This window comes from Salmo trutta, chromosome 17 (genome assembly GCF_901001165.1).
Source record: "Salmo trutta chromosome 17, fSalTru1.1, whole genome shotgun sequence".
Classification (NCBI taxonomy): Eukaryota; Metazoa; Chordata; class Actinopteri; order Salmoniformes; family Salmonidae; genus Salmo; species Salmo trutta.
This window is the reverse complement of record NC_042973.1, coordinates 8146642-8164457: the sequence shown is the minus strand read 5'-3', so window position 1 is coordinate 8164457 and position 17816 is coordinate 8146642. Positions and strand designations below refer to the sequence as shown.

The following is a 17816-nucleotide window of genomic DNA, read 5'->3' as shown; positions in this document are numbered from 1 at the left end:
TGAGGTCAAAATTAAATGAATGAACGCGCCACGTTGTTCTGTATGGTGAAAGATGCTACACAACTAGCTTTCTAGCTAGCCTGTTAACAAGTGCTCTGTGCAGACTGATATTATCACAGATCGGAAATCTTTGGTATTATCTTTAGCTGGCTTACTAGTTAACTATCAATGACGGGCAAAATCATGTATTTTTCTCTCATGTACTTTGCTAGTTTGTGATTTATGAAATATGACTGCCTGTCTCCCATCTAATGAGTGAAAGCTGTAACTAGCTAGCTAAATTAGCTAAGAGCTAGCTACATGTTTCCCAGCTCTTTGCAGATGTATTACTCGCTACTTTAGCGTGCTGACTTTTTATAATTTTAGCTAAGGTATCTAGCTTTTAGTTGTCCAGGATATTAGCATTATCTGCAAGTTTAACCAAAATAATACGTTTAGATTTAATATTTTCTTTAGCGTTCTAATATAGCTAGCTATAAGTGTGGTGTAAACTAGCCTCTAGTCTATGTAAATCATAACGTTGCTCCCATGTTGTGCTTGTAATTTCTTCACTTTGGTATCTTCTCTCTGCAGATGAGGTTGGAGCCCTAGTGTTTGACATAGGCTCTTACACAGTGAGAGCCGGGTATGCTGGAGAAGATTGTCCCAAGGTAAGCGCCCAAGTGTAGTGACCTTATTATTAACTATGCATCTTCCTTTTGCGTATTAATTTTATTTTGGAGGGTATAGTACGAGTCAAAAGTTTGGATACCTACTCATTCAAGGGTTTTTCTTTATTTTTACTATTTTCTATATTGTAGATTAATCGTGAAGACATCAAAACGATGAAATAACACCTATGGAATCATATAGTAACCAAAAAAGTGTTAAGCAAATCAAAATAGATTTTAGATTCTTCAAATAGCCACCCTTTGCCTTGATGACAGCTTTGCACACTCTTGGCATTCTCTCAACCAGCTTCATGAGGTAGTCACCTGGAATGCATTTCAATTAACAGGTGTGCCTTGTTAATTTGTGGAATTTCTTTCCTTAATGCATTTGAGCCAATCACTTGTGTTGTGACAAGGTAGAGGTGGAATACAGAATATATTTGGTAAAAGACCAAGTCCATATTTAATGCAAGAACAGCTCAAATAAACAAAGAGAAATGACAGTCCATCATTAGTTTAAGACATAAAAGTCAGTCAATCTGCAAAAGTTTAAGAACTTTTAAAGTTTATTCTAGTGCAGTTGCAAAAACCATCAAGCACTATGATGAAACTGGCTCTCATGAGGACCGCCAAAGGAAAGGAAGACTCAGTTACCTCTGCTGCAGAGAATAAGTTCTGTATCTTAGTCTTTGCTGCTCTGACATTGCTCGTCCATATTTATATATTCTTAATTCCATTCCTTTACTTAGATTTGTGTGTATTAGGTATTTGTTGTGAATTTGTTAGATATTGCTGCACTGTCGGAACTAGAAGCACAAGCATTTCGCTACACCCGCAATAACATCTGCTCAGCACGTGTATGTGACCAATAAAATTGGATTTGAATTAGTTACCAGCCTCAGGATTTGCCGCCCAAATAAATGCTTAACAGAGATCAAGTAACAGATGCATCTCAACATCAACTGTTCAGAGGAGACTGTGTGAATCAGGCCTTCATGGTTAAATTGCTGCAAAGAAAACGCTACTAAAGGACTCCAATAAGAATAGACTTGCTTGCACCATGAAACATGAGCAATGGACATTAAACCGGTGGAAATCTGTCCTTTGGTCTGATGAGTCAAAATTTGAGATTTTTTTTATTCCAACCGCCGTGTCTTTGTGAGATGCAGAGTAGGGGAACAGATCATCTCTGCATGTGTTGTTCCCACCGTGAAGCATGGAGGAGGAAGTGTGATGGTGCTTTGCTGGTGACACTGTCAGGGATTTATTTAGAATTCAAGGCACATTTAACCAGCATGGCTACCACAGCATTCTGCAACGATACACCATCCCATTTAGTTTGCGCTTAGTGGGACTATCATTTGTTTTTCAACAGGACAATGACCCAACACACCTCCAGGCTGTGTAAGGGCTATTTGACCAAGAAGGAGAGTGATGGAGTGCTGCATCAGATGATCTGGCCTCCACAATCACCCGACCTCAAACCAATTGAAATGGTTTGAGATGAGTTGGACCGCAGAGTGAAGCTTGTTGAGAGAATGCCAAGAGTGTGCAAAGCTGACATCAAGGCAAAGGGTGGCTATTTTGAAGAATCTAAAATATATTTTGATTTGTTTAACACTTTTTTTGGTTACTATATGATTCCATATGTGTTATTTCATAGTTTTGTCTTCACTATTATTATACAATGGAGAAAATAGTACAAATGGATCTACTGAGTGCCCTTGCTCCATTCCTCCCTTGTTATTATTTTTCATTTATTTAACCTTTATTTAACTGTTAGAATGTGACCTGAATTAGATCATTTTTACATAAGGAAATGGAATGGACGCTTATTCTGCTTTCGACTGTAACACCAGTGTTCCACTAGTGTATTCAACCTGATGTTATACTGGGGAAATTGTGTTTCAATAGCTAGGGCTGGCAGTGAAGACTTGTGAAGAACAGAATTGACAACCTCTGCATAATTAAAACAGTTTCTTTTTGAGAAGGTGTAAACACATGTTCACACTTAGGCATTGTTATGTAAATGCCCCTCAAAGCCCTAGCTGACTTGCCTTGACCCCAAGTTGGAGCAGGTCCGCTGGAACCATGGCCCAGTAAGCCACGGGTGCTGGCCCATGTAGATGGAAACAGAAAAGTCTTAGCCTTTTGGGTAAAACACGGGTAAATCCTCAGTGGAAATGCAAAAAGAATATGCACTGAGGTTGGGCGATATTCCGATAGAATTGTCTGTATTGAGGATGATCAAATCAAATTTTATTGGTCACATACACGTGATTAGCAGATGTAATTGCGGGTGTAGCAAAATGCTTTTGCTTCTAGCTCCGACAGTGCAGTAATATCTAACAAGTAATATCTAACAAATTACACAGCATATACCCACTACACACACATCTAAGTAGGAATGAACTAAGGTGGTCCTTGTATATAGCCTCATTATTGTTATTTGTTACTATTCTATTTTTATTTGCACATTTTCTACTTTTTAACTCTGCGTTGTTGGGAAAGGGCTCGTACGTAAGGATTTCACGGTGAAATCTACACCTGTTGTATTCGACACATGACTGATTTGATTTGACGGCCATAGTCAATGGTGACATTGTGATGTGACGACATTGTGAGGTTACTGGAGATACCTAACCCATTTCAACTTGACTGGCACCATGTATTAAAGAGGGAGTCGGGTGCACAGCAGGGGCAGTGCACGAGTGACATTCAGAGTAAATAGCCTATATTGCTATTTCAATAAATATGTAAATAATTTTGTACAGTAGGCAATCAGTGTCTTATTTTATTAAAAGCCTAATTTCCTATTTTCTCTCCATTTGATATGAATATGACTTGGCCTATAAGCCAGACTTTTGGTTTTTAAGCATGTCGGATTTCTCCCTCAGCTCAATTTCAAGATCAAACAATGAATGAAGCCTAGAACTCCGTTAGATATCTCAAATTTTTTTATAACATTTTTATTTTTTACAACTTAACATGGTAGGCCTAAAGTAATACTGATAAAGATGGAAGGAACAATAGCAAGATAAAATAATCTAATGCAAAATTTGAACAAACCTTGGTTTGTTGTAATACAGAAATTATGCATGCAGGAGAGGCCGAACCCCCCCCAATCCTACGAATTGAAATATCATAAAAGCGTTAACTAATTTAAGTTATGAGTATTAGAGTATAGAAATAGCCTGTAGTTGACCTTGACCTATTTCCATTAGAGCCCAACCAAGTTATTCGTTTTTTTGGTCCGATGTTGATTTCTTACATTGTGAGTTTGACAATAATGACTCATCATGAAAATGGCCACAAGTGGTCAGATAAGCATGAGATGACCTTTTTTCCATTCTATTTAGGGAATATCAGTTATCGGTGGAATTATCGGTTTATACCGATATAGTTAAAAAAGGCCAATATCTGCCGATTTGTATTTTTTTATTATTATTTTAATTTTTAATTTTGAATATTTATATTTTAATTTTTTTTTTTTAAATGTAAAATTTTATTTTTAAAAGATTTTTTATTTATTTTTATTTTAAACAAATATTTAAAAAAATGTATTTAAGTTTTAGTTTTTTATATATTTTATATCAGTGAAACGATATATTGGTCGGGCTCTAATTTCCATATTATTCTAGAAATGTGCGACCTACCTACAACACATAGTATCCTAGCTCTAATAAGAGAGGAGGAGGAAGAATATGAATCAGTGTACAATTATCCAGTTGTGAGGACAGCAGAGTTGATCTGCAGTCCATGATGATTTACACCCCCATCACATGACCGCCAGCGAGGCTCGTTGACTGTGTCACTCGCTCCATCTGTGTGCTTCGGCACACACACACACTCAGATAGGTCTGCACACCTCTTTCGTTCCGCAGCTACACCAGAGTGGAACAGCCTACTAGAAAAGGTTTGGCTCCAATATATTTAGTCAATGTCATGATTCCTCGCGTCCCTCCCGTAGTATACGAGCTTGTGCTAGAGGCCAAAAAATATATTTTATTTTTGGATAACATCGTCTTGAGGGTGATTTTTATATGTACAGAATCATGATAGGACAAAAGTTGACATCACCCAACCCTAATATACACATTTATTTGTGCCCGTAGGCGGACTTCCCCACGGTGATGGGCGTGACCCTGGACAGGGAGGATGGCAGCACCCCGATGGAGACGGACGGCGGGGACAAGGGCAAGCAGGGCACCAACTACTTCATCGACACCAACCAGCTGAGGGTGGCCCGCGAGAATATGGAAGTCATGTCACCGCTCAAAAACGGCATGAGTGAGTCTCTCTCCCCCGTCATGTGATCGCGGACAATGTGGAAGTTGTATTGACAGCGTTCTGCCTGGATGAAATAAAAGCCAAAGCTGTGACATGGCATGCAGAGCGTATAGGCAGAACAGCTAGTGGGAATGCCAGGCAATGCCTTCAATATCTAGGACAATGCACAATGTTTTGTGAGAGGATCCTTGTCTGGACTTTCACTGACCTGAGAATCTTCCTGTGAGATTAACACAAACGGCAGTATTGACGTGTCCGGAAGTTTTGCCTTTCTGAAATTGTCTATGCTTTACCACTAACAATATACTTTATAGTCCATTTAACATTGACATTTGTTTTGTGAAGCCAGCGCATAAACACACACAAAAACAACACGTTGAGATGTTCAACAGTCAACGTAGTGATGAAGAAGATGGTCTCTGTTAGAAAATAGAAATGATGGTTGGTCATTGGTCAGACTGAGAACTATCATGGATGATGTATTGGGTGTCTTTCTCCTGAGTTGTCCATGGTGCTGATTTGATGCCCCATTTAAAACATTTAAACATTTTTTTATGACAATGCCATTTCTGACTTTTCTGCTTACGTGATCCTGACTTTAATGTGAATTCAGTACTGGGGACGTGGGCTATTAGAGGAAAGTGTGACAAAGATCTTAATAGACTCTGAGCAGCACTATATATCAGAGAGCTCCTTGGAGTGCTGCCCTGGATTAGAATTCACACATTTCTCTCAAATTACCCAAGTTCATCAGTCTATTTTCTCCAGTATCCGACCCGGCAACAAAGATGAAAGATGTAGGTTAATATAATATAGTTGTGTGAGGAGACGTAAGTATGTACACCTTTTTTAAAGGTAGAGTCAGCGATATGACGTACATGCACAAGGTAAACAGCACAGTGGGTCAATTTCCGCAACAACAAAGAGCGTTGGAGCGCGAGGCTAAACCTCTATGCTGTTTTTGTCCCATACCTACCATTCTAACAGTGTGTAGCAAACCCATGCACATGTGCAGTTACTGTATGGGTGTGAAGTCTTGCATCTCGCTCATCACAATATCTGCAGTGGTGCTCGTGGCAACGCCATGTTTGCTCTTAAGTATTAACTATTCAACAGTACCAGGCTTTATTTGCAGCAGGTGACCTGCATGACTTGCCCAAAGAGAGAGGACTGGCCACCCCTCAGAGCCTGGTTCCTCTCTAAGTTTCTTCCTAGGTTCCTGCCTTTCTAGGGAGTTTTTCCTAGCCACCGTGCTTCTACACCTGCACTGCTTGCTGTTTGGGGTTTTAGGCTGGGTTCTGTATAACACTTTGTGACATCGGCTGATGTAAAAAGGGCTTTATAAGTACATTTGATTTTGATCATTTTCTATGGATATTTTATACAAGGAAAACTACCATGGCCCAACCCCTTGCCTACAGGATTTATTGTGGGGAAATTTGCACTGGTTACCATGACATCCTCTAACTCGGTACATTGGTCTTTTTGTTTGTTTTGTTATCTGTGAAGTCGAGGACTGGGACAGCTTCCAGGCCATTCTAGACCACACCTACAAGATGCACTTCAAGTCGGAACCCAGCATCCATCCTGTACTCATGTCAGAAGCCTCGGTGAGTAGGCCTCGCCTTCCGTTTTGCCGTTTAGAACACACACAGAGTTAATAGTGCCTAGGTTTCGTGATAAACTCATTCAGTGTGTCGCGAGTCCACTGTACGTTGGAATGAGTGCACACCGACAGCCAGTAGTGCCCTCAATGTCCGCAAGGGGATCAGCCCTGATTTTGAATGAAAACTAACCACTTTTGGAGTTCTTGTACTGTAAAATATAGTATTTAGTTTTCTGTAGTATTCAGTCTATGGTGTCCCGCTGGTTCATTGTACACTGATATCTGGCATTAGGCACCAAACGTAAGAAAATGCTCTGAAACAGAAGGTATTATCTGTACTTGTTCAACAAGAAACGCTAGTTCACGTTTCACTTTCAAAATGTTTTGCTATGGTGTGAAATGTAAAAAAAAAAAAGAAAGAGGGTCGTCATGGTTTTCTCTTCCGTCTCTGCAGTGGAACACACGAGCCAAGCGGGAGAAGCTAACCGAGCTGATGTTTGAGCATTACAACATTCCTGCCTTCTTCCTGTGCAAAACGGCGGTGCTGTCCTCGTATCCTTACGCCACGCTGGCAGTGGATTGAAATAATATCGGGATGTTGTCGGAAGGTTAACGAAGCGGTGGCTCGATGGCGTCACTGTAATAAAACACTAGTCAAATGACATGAGCATCTGCTGTTTAACCCCAAAATCTGTTTTCTTTGCAATTTTTTTATTTATTTAACCACTTTAGTCTCCTAAAAAAAATTATACATTTCTTTTTGCAGTAGTTGTTTACTATTAGTGATTGCTCATGTGACTTTGACGAAAGGGTTCAGCCTAAAAGACATTGTATCTCATCTCTGTAGAAACGGCCCTTCTGTTCCCTTAACTCTGAGTGCCTCAGCTTTGCCAACGGACGATCCACAGGGTTGGTGTTAGACAGCGGAGCCACACACACCACAGCCATTCCAGTGCACGACGGTTACGTGCTTCAGCAAGGTCAATTGTCCAGCTCTCCCACCACACTCTTTTCTATTTTAGTTTGACTGGATTTTATTATCCACGTCATGTACAAGTCTTAAAAGTGCTGGATAAACTCTTACCATTATGAGTGTTGGATAAACTCTTACCATTGTGAGTTGACAAGAAATGCCCTTCGTCCACTTTGAAGCCATCGTGTCTCAGGATGTGGGTCGAAGTTACTTTAGATAGATACTGATTTGGTTTTGAATACTTCATACTTGTGGAAACCCCAAAATCAATCAATCAACTGAAAAGCAGCGAACTGGGTAGCAATTCCGTCCCCAGCAGGAAGTAGCAGGAAGATGATGGAAACACAGTGAAGGGGTTTGACATTGGTATCCACCTTCAAGTCATCTCCTTACACTAAAGATACATGTTTGTGAAAAATGAGGTAACAGCAACCGTCTTGGTAAAGCATCAAGGGCTAGGCTTTCTGCAGTGAGGCAATTTGAGTCGTAGCTGCAGTGAAATGCCAGACCGAGGACAGTGGCACAGGAGTCTGGCATATTAACATCAACTGAGCCATTTTAGTTGATATGATATGAGGAAAGGTTCATTTGGGAAAGGAGCAGTATGTTAGGGTCGTCTGGGGAGCAGCGTGTTGGGGTCGTCTGGGGAGCAGCGTGTTGGGGTCGTCTGAGGAGCAACGTGTTGGGGTCGTCTGAGGAGCAGCGTGTTGGGGTCGTCTGAGGAGCAGCGTGTTGGGGTCGTTTGGGGAGCAGCGTGTTAGGGTCGTCTGAGGAGCAGCGTGTTGGGGTCGTCTGAGGAGCGGCGTGGTGGGGTCGTCTGGGGAGCTGCGTGTTCGGGTCGTCTGGGGAGCAGCGTGTTAGTGTCGTCTGGGGAGCAGCGTGTTAGGGTCGTCTGAGGAGCAGCGTGGTGGGGTCGTCTGGGGAGCGGCGTGTTAGGGTCGTCTGGGGAGCTGCGTGTTAGGGTCGTCTGGGGAGCGGCGTGTTAGGGTCGTCTGGGGAGCGGCGTGGCGGGGTCGTCTGGGGAGCGGCGTGGCGGGGTCGTCTGGGGAGCGGCGTGGCGGGGTCGTCTGAGGAGCGGCGTGGCGGGGTCGTCTGAGGAGCGGCGTGGCGGGGTCGTCTGAGGAGCGGCGTGGCGGGGTCGTCTGAGGACCGGCGTGGCGGGGTCGTCTGAGGAGCAGCGTGGCGGGGTCGTCTGGGGAGCAGCGTGTCGGGGTCGTCTGGGGAGCAGCGTGTCGGGGTCGTCTGGGGAGCAGCGTGTCGGGGTCGTCTGGGGAGCAGCGTGTCGGGGTCGTCTGGGGAGCAGCGTGTCGGGGTCGTCTGGGGAGCAGCGTGTCGGGGTCGTCTGGGGAGCAGCGTGGCGGGGTCGTCTGGGGAGCAGCGTGGCGGGGTCGTCTGGGGAGCAGCGTGGCAGGGTCGTCTGGGGAGCAGCGTGGCAGGGTCGTCTGGGGAGCAGCGTGTCGGGGTCGTCTGGGGAGCAGCGTGTCGGGGTCGTCTGGGGAGCAGCGTGTCGGGGTCGTCTGGGGAGCAGCGTGGCGGGGTCGTCTGGGGAGCAGCGTGGCGGGGTCGTCTGGGGAGCAGCGTGGCAGGGTCGTCTGGGGAGCAGCGTGGTAGGGTCGTTTGAGGACAAGCACGAGGACACAATGCCTCTGTTCACAATGGTGCAAAGTCGATTCAGTGTTGGCATGTGTATGTCATAGTTGTTATAAGCCTTCATAGCAGGTGTGTAACGTTCTAAATGATTGGAGGGGAAAAGTGTTTTAATGCTCTAAATGAGACACTGTTGTGTTCAATTATCCTTTCCCCAAAACTATCCAAGTGACACGTTTTATGCTCTTTTATTTCAGGCATTGTCAAGTCTCCCCTTGCTGGAGACTTTATGAGCATGCAATGTAGAGAGCTATTTCAAGAGTTAAATGTTGAAATAGTCCCTCCTTACATGATTGCATCAAAGGTGAGACCTGCTAAAGTAAGTCAAAACTACTCATTTCAGAGATTCCACGTCTCACTTTTTGGTGCTATTGCTCACGTTATGGTGGTGGGGAATTTGTAAGTATAGAACTTAGATATTTAAAACAATTATTGATCTTTACATATTCAGGTTGTCTCATGTATTTCCCTTCATCCACTACATTTTAGTTTCATTAATCACTTTTGTAATAGTATAACATATTCAAAAGGGGATTTTACATTGGGTTTGTTTGAGAACCTGCATGTAATATTAATTTTGTCTAGATTTGTGCTTGTAATTTTATGATTGGCCAATAACAATTAACACAGATGCTCTAACTCTGGTATTTTGTTCCTGTACATTGCATGCATGAGCATCGAATTGACATGCGCTATGAATTGGGATAGATGGAATCAGTTTGATCAAGTCTTTACCAAAAGTCCTACATTGGCCTTAATTGAAATTCCCTCATCAATCTCTACTGTCTTATACTTGTATTCAAATTAATTCAAATGAGCATGTCGCACAGCGTGCTTGAAAAAGTCATAATCTACAAAACGTAAAGCAAGGAAATATCTGTCATTTAATAAGCTCTGGAAGGAAGAAACTATTTTAGCTCTGGAAGGAAGAAACCATGATAGGAACCATAATTCAAAGGAATCCCATCCTTCTTTCATGCCTTGATTTTTCATATCACAAAATGTGCCATTGTTCTGTGATTGTCTTCACCGTCAGACTCTGAGATGTGATTTCTCTGAATTAATCAGGAATTCCTCATATTCCTGACCTCAAAAGACTGGTAGCCTTTTATCCCTGGCTCTCTTTTATTTTGATCTCTTCCTCCTTCTCTAGCCTGGTCCCAGATCTGTTGGTGCTGTCTCGCCAACTCCAGCTGTCATTTCCATAGACGGCACAAGCAGATCTGGAGCCAGGGTACTTGTCCGCTATGACAACGTTCCTGCCGATCTGGAACCAGGGTACTTGTCCGCTATGACAACGTTCCTGCCGATCTGGAACCAGGGTACTTGTCCACTATGACAACGCTCCTGCCGATCTGGAACCAGGGTACTTGTCCACTCTGACAACGCTCCTGCCGATCTGGAACCAGGGTACTTGTCCACTCTGACAACGCTCCTGCCGATCTGGAACCAGGGTACTTGTCCACTATGACAACGTTCCTGCAGATCTGGAACCAGGGTACTTGTCCGCTATGACAATGTTCCTGCAGATCTGGAACCAGGGTACTTGTCCACTATGACAATGTTCCTGCAGATCTGGAACCAGGGTACTTGTCCACTATGACAACGTTCCTGCAGATCTGGAACCAGGGTACTTGTCCACTATGACAATGTTCCTGCAGATCTGGAACCAGGGTACTTGTCCACTATGACAACGTTCCTGCAGATCTGGAACCAGGGTACTTGTCCACTATGACAACGTTCCTGCCGATCTGGAACCAGGGTACTTGTCCGCTATGACAACGTTCCTGCCGATCTGGAACCAGGGTACTTGTCCACTATGACAACGCTCCTGCCGATCTGGAACCAGGGTACTTGTCCGCTATGACAACGTTCCTGCCGATCTGGAACCAGGGTACTTGTCTGCTATGACAACGTTCCTGCCGATCTGGAACCAGGGTACTTGTCCGCTATGACGTCGTCACTGCTGACCTTGTGTTTCTCACTGTAGGATGCTGTACGTGATGGAACCCCAGCCAGCTGGAAGAAGAAGGAGAAACTACCTCAAGTCACCAGGTCCTGGCACAACTACATGTGTAATGTAAGCAGCTTTGTGTTCTAATCATAAACAGGAAGTCCTAAACAGTCCAATGTAGGTGGTCGGTGCTGCATCACTGTAACATATAGAACATAGACATGTGATGTTAACCTGTCTTCATCATTCCCATTTTCCTAATGTGAATATTCATTACTGTACTGCTAGAACAATTATTTCATATTTTTTCGCCCCCTACCTCCAGACTGTGATTCAGGATTTCCAAGCGTCTGTGCTGCAGGTTTCAGACTCGCCTTATGATGAACAGTGAGTCCACCATACTCCCATTCTATCATTATACAATAACCACCACAGAATAGTTCTCTCCCTTTTTAAGGGTTCATTTTCATTGTGTTGAAATGTAATCCTCCTACAGAGTTGCAGCCCAGATGCCCACGGTTCACTACGAGCTGCCCAATGGATACAACTGTGACTTTGGGGCAGAGAGGCTGAAGATTCCAGAAGGCCTTTTTGACCCTTCCAATGCCAAGGTAAGAATCGCTTGAATGCCACAATGCCTCAATCATTCTCTTTGACCGGACCTGTCTGAAATGTGGTGTTCTCGGAATGTTCCGGTTCTCCTCCACAGGGTCTGTCTGGCAACACCATGTTGGGAGTCGGCCACGTGGTGACCACCAGTGTGGGAATGTGTGACATCGATATTCGGCCGGTAGGTCCCACATTCAAGACCTATCATGTTGCTTGTTTTGGCTGCCATGGTTACTAGGCCTGTGTATTTTGTGATACGTGATCTATTACTGTTATTCAGAATTACATATTGAGGCCAGGTGACCTTTATTCCCACAGAGGTTGTACAGAACTGACCTTTGACCTTTGTCTCAGGGTCTTTATGGTAGCGTGGTGGTCACCGGCGGCAACACACTCATCTCGGGCTTCACAGACCGACTCACCAGAGAACTCTCTCAGAAGACCCCTCCTGTGAGTGATGCACTAAAATATTTCTCATTGACTTATTTTGTCCATTTCTTGTCCTCTTCTTAGTAAATGTTCCTGTCCACAGTTCCTGTCAGTGTCTAATTTGTCTTCTGTCCTGTGTTCAGAGCATGAGGCTGAAATTGATAGCCAACAACACAACGGTGGAGCGCAGGTTCAGTGCCTGGATAGGAGGCTCCATCTTGGCATCACTAGTGAGTTCACATCTATATATATATATATTTATATATATATATATATACATACAGGGCATTCAGAAAGTATTCAGACCGCTTGACTTGTTCTACATTTTGTTACGTGACAGCCTTCGAAAATGTATTAAATTGTTTCTTTTCTCCTCAATCTACACTCAATACCCAATAATGACAAATCAAAAATATACACTACCGTTCAAAAGTTTAGGGTCAAAGAAAATCACTTTTTTGTCCATTTAAAATAACATCAAATTGATCAGAAATACAGTGTAGACATTGTTAATGTTTATTGTAGCTGGAAACGGCAGATTTGTAATGGAATAGCTACGGTTGAAGTCGGAAGTTTACATACACCTTAGCAAAATACATTTAAACTCAGTCTTTCACGATTCCTGGCATTTAATCCTAGTAAACATGACCTGTCTTAGGTCAGTTAGGATCACCACTTTATTTTAATAATGTGAAATGTCAGAATAATAGTAGAGAATGACTTACTTCAGCTTTTATTTCTTTCATCACATTCCCAGTGGGTCAGAAGTTTACATACACTCAATTCGTTTTTTGTAGCATTGCCTATAAATTGTTTAACTTGGGTCAAACGTTTCGGGTAGCCTTCCACAAGCTTCCCACAATAAGTTGGGGGAATTTTGGCCCATTCCTCCTGACAGAGCTGGTGTAACTGAGTCAGGTTTGTAGGCCTCCTTGCTCGCACATGCTTTTTCAGTTCTGCCCACACATTTTCTATAGGATTGAGGTCAGGGCTTTGTGATGGCCATTCCAATACCTTGACTTTGTTGTCCTTAAGCCATTTTGCCACAACTTTGGAAGTATGCTTGGGGTCATTGTCCATTTGGAAGACCCGTTTGCGACCAAGCTTGAACTTCCTGACTGATGTCTTGAGATGTTGCTTCAATATATCCACAAAATGTTCCTTCCTCATGATGCCATCTATTTTGGGAAGTGCACCAGTCCCTCCTGCAGCAAAACACCCCATAACATGATGCTGCCACCCCCGTGCTTCACGATTGGGATGGTGTTCTTCGGCTTGCAAGTCTCCCCCTTTTTCCTCCAAACATAACGATGGTCATTATGGCCAAACAGTTCTATTTTTGTTTCATCAGACCAGAGGACGTTTCTCCAAAAAGTACGATATTTTTCCCCATGTGCAGTTGCAAACCATAGTCTGGCTTTTTATGGCAGTTTTGGAGCAGTGGCTTCTTCCTTGCTGAGCAGCCTTTCAAGTTATGTCGATATAGGACTCGTTTTACTGTGGATATAGATACTTTTGTACGTGTTTCCTCCAGCATCTTCACAAAGTCCTTTGCTGTTGTTTTGGGATTGATTTGCACTTTTCGCACCAAAGTACGTTCATCTCTAGGAGACAGAACGCGTTTCCTTCCTGAGCGGTATGACGGCTGCGTGGTCCCATGGTGTTTATACTTGCGTACTATTGTTTGTATAGATGAACGTGGTACCTTCAGGCATTTGGAAATTGCTCCCAAGGATGAACCAGACTTGTGGAGGTCTACAATTTGTTTTCTGAGGTCTTGGCTGATTTATTTTGATTTTCCCATGTCAAGCAAAGAGGCACTGAGTTTGAAGGTAGGCCTTGAAATAAATCCACAGGTACACCTCCAATTGACTCAAATGATGTCAATTAGCCTATCAGAAGCTGCTAGAATTTTACAAGCTGTTTAAAGGCGCAGTCAACTTAGTGTATGTAAACTTCTGACCCACTGGAATTGTGATACAGTGAATTATAATTGAAATAATCTGTCTGTAAACAATTGTTGGAAAAATTACTTGTGTCATGCACAAAGTAGATTTCCTAACCGACTTGCCAAAACTATAGTTTGTTAACAAGGCATTTGTGGAGTGGTTGAAAAACAAGTTTCAATGACTCCAAGCTAAGTGTATGTAAACTTCCGACTTCAACTGTACATAGGCGTACAGAGGCCCATTATCAGCAACCATCACTCCTGTGTTCCAATGGCACGTTGTTAGCTAATCCCATGTTTATAATTTTAAAAGGCTAATTGATCATTAGAAAACCCTTTTGCAATTATGTTAGCACAGCTGAAAACTGTGGTCCTGATTAAAGAAGCAATAAAACTGTCCTTCTTTAGACTAGTTGAGTATCTGGAGCATCAGCATTTGTGGGTTCGATTACAGGCTCAAAATGGCCAGAAACAAAGCACTTTCTTCTGAAACTCATCAGTCTATTCTTGTTCTGAGAAATAAAGGCTATTCCATGCGAGAAGTTGCCAAGAACCTGAAGATCTCGTACAACGCTGTGTACTACTCCCTTCACAGAACAGTGCAAATTGGCTCTAACCAGAATAGAAAGAGGAGTGGGAGGCCCCCCATGCCCAACTGAGCAAGAGGACAAGTACATCAGTGTCTAGTTTGAGAAACAGATGCCTCAAGTCCTCAACTGGCAGCTTCATTAAATAGTACCCACAAAACACCAGTCTCAACGTCAACAGTGAAGAGGCGACTCCGGGATGCTGGCCTTCTAGGCAGAGTTCCAGTGTCTGTTCTTTTGCCCATCTTAATCTATTATTTTTATTGGCCAGTCTGAGAAATGGCTTTTTCTTTGCAACTCGGCCTAGAAGCCAGCATCCCGGAGTCGCCTCTTCACTGTTGACGTTGAGGCTGGTGTTTTGCGGGTACTATTTAATGAAGCTGTCAGTTGAGGACTTGTAAGGCGTCTGTTTCTCAAATTAGACACACTAATATACTTGTCCTCTTTGTGCACCGGGGCCTCCCACTCCTCTTTCTATTGTAGTTAGAGACAGTTTGCGCTGTTCTGTGAAGGGAGTAGTACACACCGTTGTACGAGATCTTCATTTTCTTGGCAATTTCTCGCATGGAATAGCCTTCGTTTCTCAGAACGAGAGTAGACTGAGTTTCAGAAGAAAGTTCTTTGTTTCTAGCCATTTTGAACCTGTAATCGAACCCACAAATGCTGATGCTCCAGATACTCAACTAGTCTAAAGAAGGACAGTTTTATTGCTTCTTTAATCAGGACAACAGACTTCAGTTGTGCTAACATAATTGCAAAAGTGTTTTCTAATGATCAATTAACTTTAAAAAAATAATAAACTTCAATTAGCTAACACAATGTGCCATTGGAACACAAGAGTGATGGTCGCTGATAATGGGCCTCTGTACGCCTATGTAGATATTCCATAACAAATCTGCCGTTTCCAGCTACAATAGTCATTTACAACATTAACAATGTCTTCACTGTATTTCTGATCAATTTGATGTTATTTTAAAGGCCAAAAAATTAGCGTTTTTTCACATTTCTAAGTGACCCCTAACTTTTGAACGGTAGTGTATGTGTGTATATATTATACATGCACATATATTATACACACCCACCCCACAGGAGGTTGGTGGCACCTTAATTGGGGAGGACAGGCTCATGGTAATGGCTGGAGCATAATTAGTGGAATGGTATCCAATACATCAAACACATGGTTTCCATGTGTTTGGTGCCATTCCATGTACTCTGTTCCTGCCTTTATTATGAGCTGTCCTCCCCTCACCAGCCTCCACTGATATATACTTATACTGTATTGCAATGCTTCTGGTCACTTGCACACTATGATTTGTCTATTTGTTTTGGGATTTGTGTGTTGGCCTGTTTTGAAATAGTTTGATAATAACATATTACTTTGACCTAATGCACTTCATCAATGATGGTGGTTGTATTGTTTGGGATTTGTACTGATAAGTATAATGTCTTACTCTAGGGAACTTTCCAGCAAATGTGGATCTCGAAACAGGAGTACGAGGAGGGCGGAAAGCAGTGCGTAGACAGGAAGTGCCCTTGATCGACCACCAACAGCATCTGCTGCCTCCAGAACTCACAATAACATGTCTAGTTTAACCTTTTACTGTGACCTCAGGAACACCCAAGGACGGTACTTGTTTCTGTTGATTTAAAAAAAAACAAAAAAAAACTGATAATCGAATCTGCCTTTATCATTTTTGTAGAAAACATGAACTATAACAAACTGTGTCACATGTTCCATTGCTATGAAAAGGGTGAAAGGCTGAGTTCCTTTTGACTCCATCTTCAGTATGTCATTTTCAGGTGGTTAATGGACCTTATATTTTGATCTCAAACTTCTTGACAGGTAAGAAACACTTGGTTAGTGTATGTGTCTCATCCAGTGTGTTGTCAGGTGAACGTTCAAGATGCTTCTTGGAGGTGATCTAATGATGTCATTCAATCGTTGTCATTGAGTTGCTCACTGGACAAGACAATTATTCACTGAAAATGAAATCTGTATTTTAATTTCACTTGTTGATATTTGATTGCACATAACCAGTCTTTTGAAAATAAATTTTTTTTTTTGTTAAGTGATGTTGAATTGTTTTGACACTTGCAAGCATTCATTTTTCAGCAGAACAGATGCACACAGTCCCCAAGTAATCATATTTTATTTTATTTGTCACATGTGCCGAATACAACAGGTGTAGACCTTACTCTGAAATGCTTACTTACAAGCCTTTAACCTCTTAAATGTAAACTCCCCATATTTGGGGACCCTATTAGATATTTTTTTAATTCAGTTTGGTCTGGTATGAGAACGGTATTCCCTATCTGCAAAAGCAGGGTGTCTGCGGAAAGCTGAGTATCTTGGCTGTTGATCTGTGCGTTTAATCTTTGACTTAATACTATATATAGGCATACAAATGTATAAGGGCTGGCTGAGCAAATTACCTCATTTCAAGGTGGCTACTACCTACATTACAGTTAGCATTGTGAAGCATAAACTAAATAAACACAGAATACATTGATATGCACTGAAATCTGGGACTCCACAGATCATGAAGATGTCTTATTTGTCTGCCTGTGACCTACTGTTATTGATCACCAGCCCCAAGAGTCAAAATGTTTATTTTACACGTTTTCACCAAACATCTTACAAGGTAAGCTTCGATTTGGTCTGTGTTCGAGCTATAGCTACATGGGGTGGTATCAAATGAATCCTTAGATTGGTAGGAACAAATCTAGCCTATTGTCTATGTTTTGTGATGATGTTTGACATAATGGCAACGTTGAATGTCCACCGAGTGACTATCTTTCCACATAAAAAATATGATGTTGCCTGCTTAGGCATCCATTACACGGGATTGGCTACTATGGCACCTTGATAGTCTTGAGATAAGCTTTCCAGGGATCTGCAGTTGACCTGGATGGAACAAAGCAAGGCCTAGAACCTTTTATGCATAATGCAAACTATTGCTATCTGGCTCAGAGATGAAACGCACCGAACATGCTGCATTACATTGTAAACAGATTTCATCGCTTTAATTTCATTGCTTAAGCATAAAAGATGGCTTCTCAAGTGGGGGATAAAAAAGATAAAAACTAAGAATATTAAATTGGAAGCTAAAAAGAAGGCAACTA

General features: G+C 42.4%; 1 protein-coding gene across 1 annotated transcript in view; it reads left to right on the top strand.

The window, feature by feature from the left end:
* LOC115151526 (actin-like protein 6A) overlaps window positions 1–16762 on the top strand; it is a 16947-nt gene extending 185 nt beyond the window's left edge. The window contains exons 2-14 of the mRNA XM_029695532.1: window positions 574–650; window positions 4766–4940; window positions 6450–6550; window positions 7001–7098; window positions 7432–7526; window positions 9364–9470; window positions 11157–11246; window positions 11446–11507; window positions 11617–11731; window positions 11830–11910; window positions 12084–12179; window positions 12302–12388; window positions 16150–16762. Coding sequence (XP_029551392.1) covers window positions 574–650; window positions 4766–4940; window positions 6450–6550; window positions 7001–7098; window positions 7432–7526; window positions 9364–9470; window positions 11157–11246; window positions 11446–11507; window positions 11617–11731; window positions 11830–11910; window positions 12084–12179; window positions 12302–12388; window positions 16150–16230 — 1265 coding nt within the window. The 3' untranslated portion in view covers window positions 16231–16762. The remainder of the gene's footprint in view (window positions 1–573; window positions 651–4765; window positions 4941–6449; window positions 6551–7000; window positions 7099–7431; window positions 7527–9363; window positions 9471–11156; window positions 11247–11445; window positions 11508–11616; window positions 11732–11829; window positions 11911–12083; window positions 12180–12301; window positions 12389–16149) is intronic.
* The last annotated feature ends 1054 nt before the right edge of the window (window positions 16763–17816 follow it).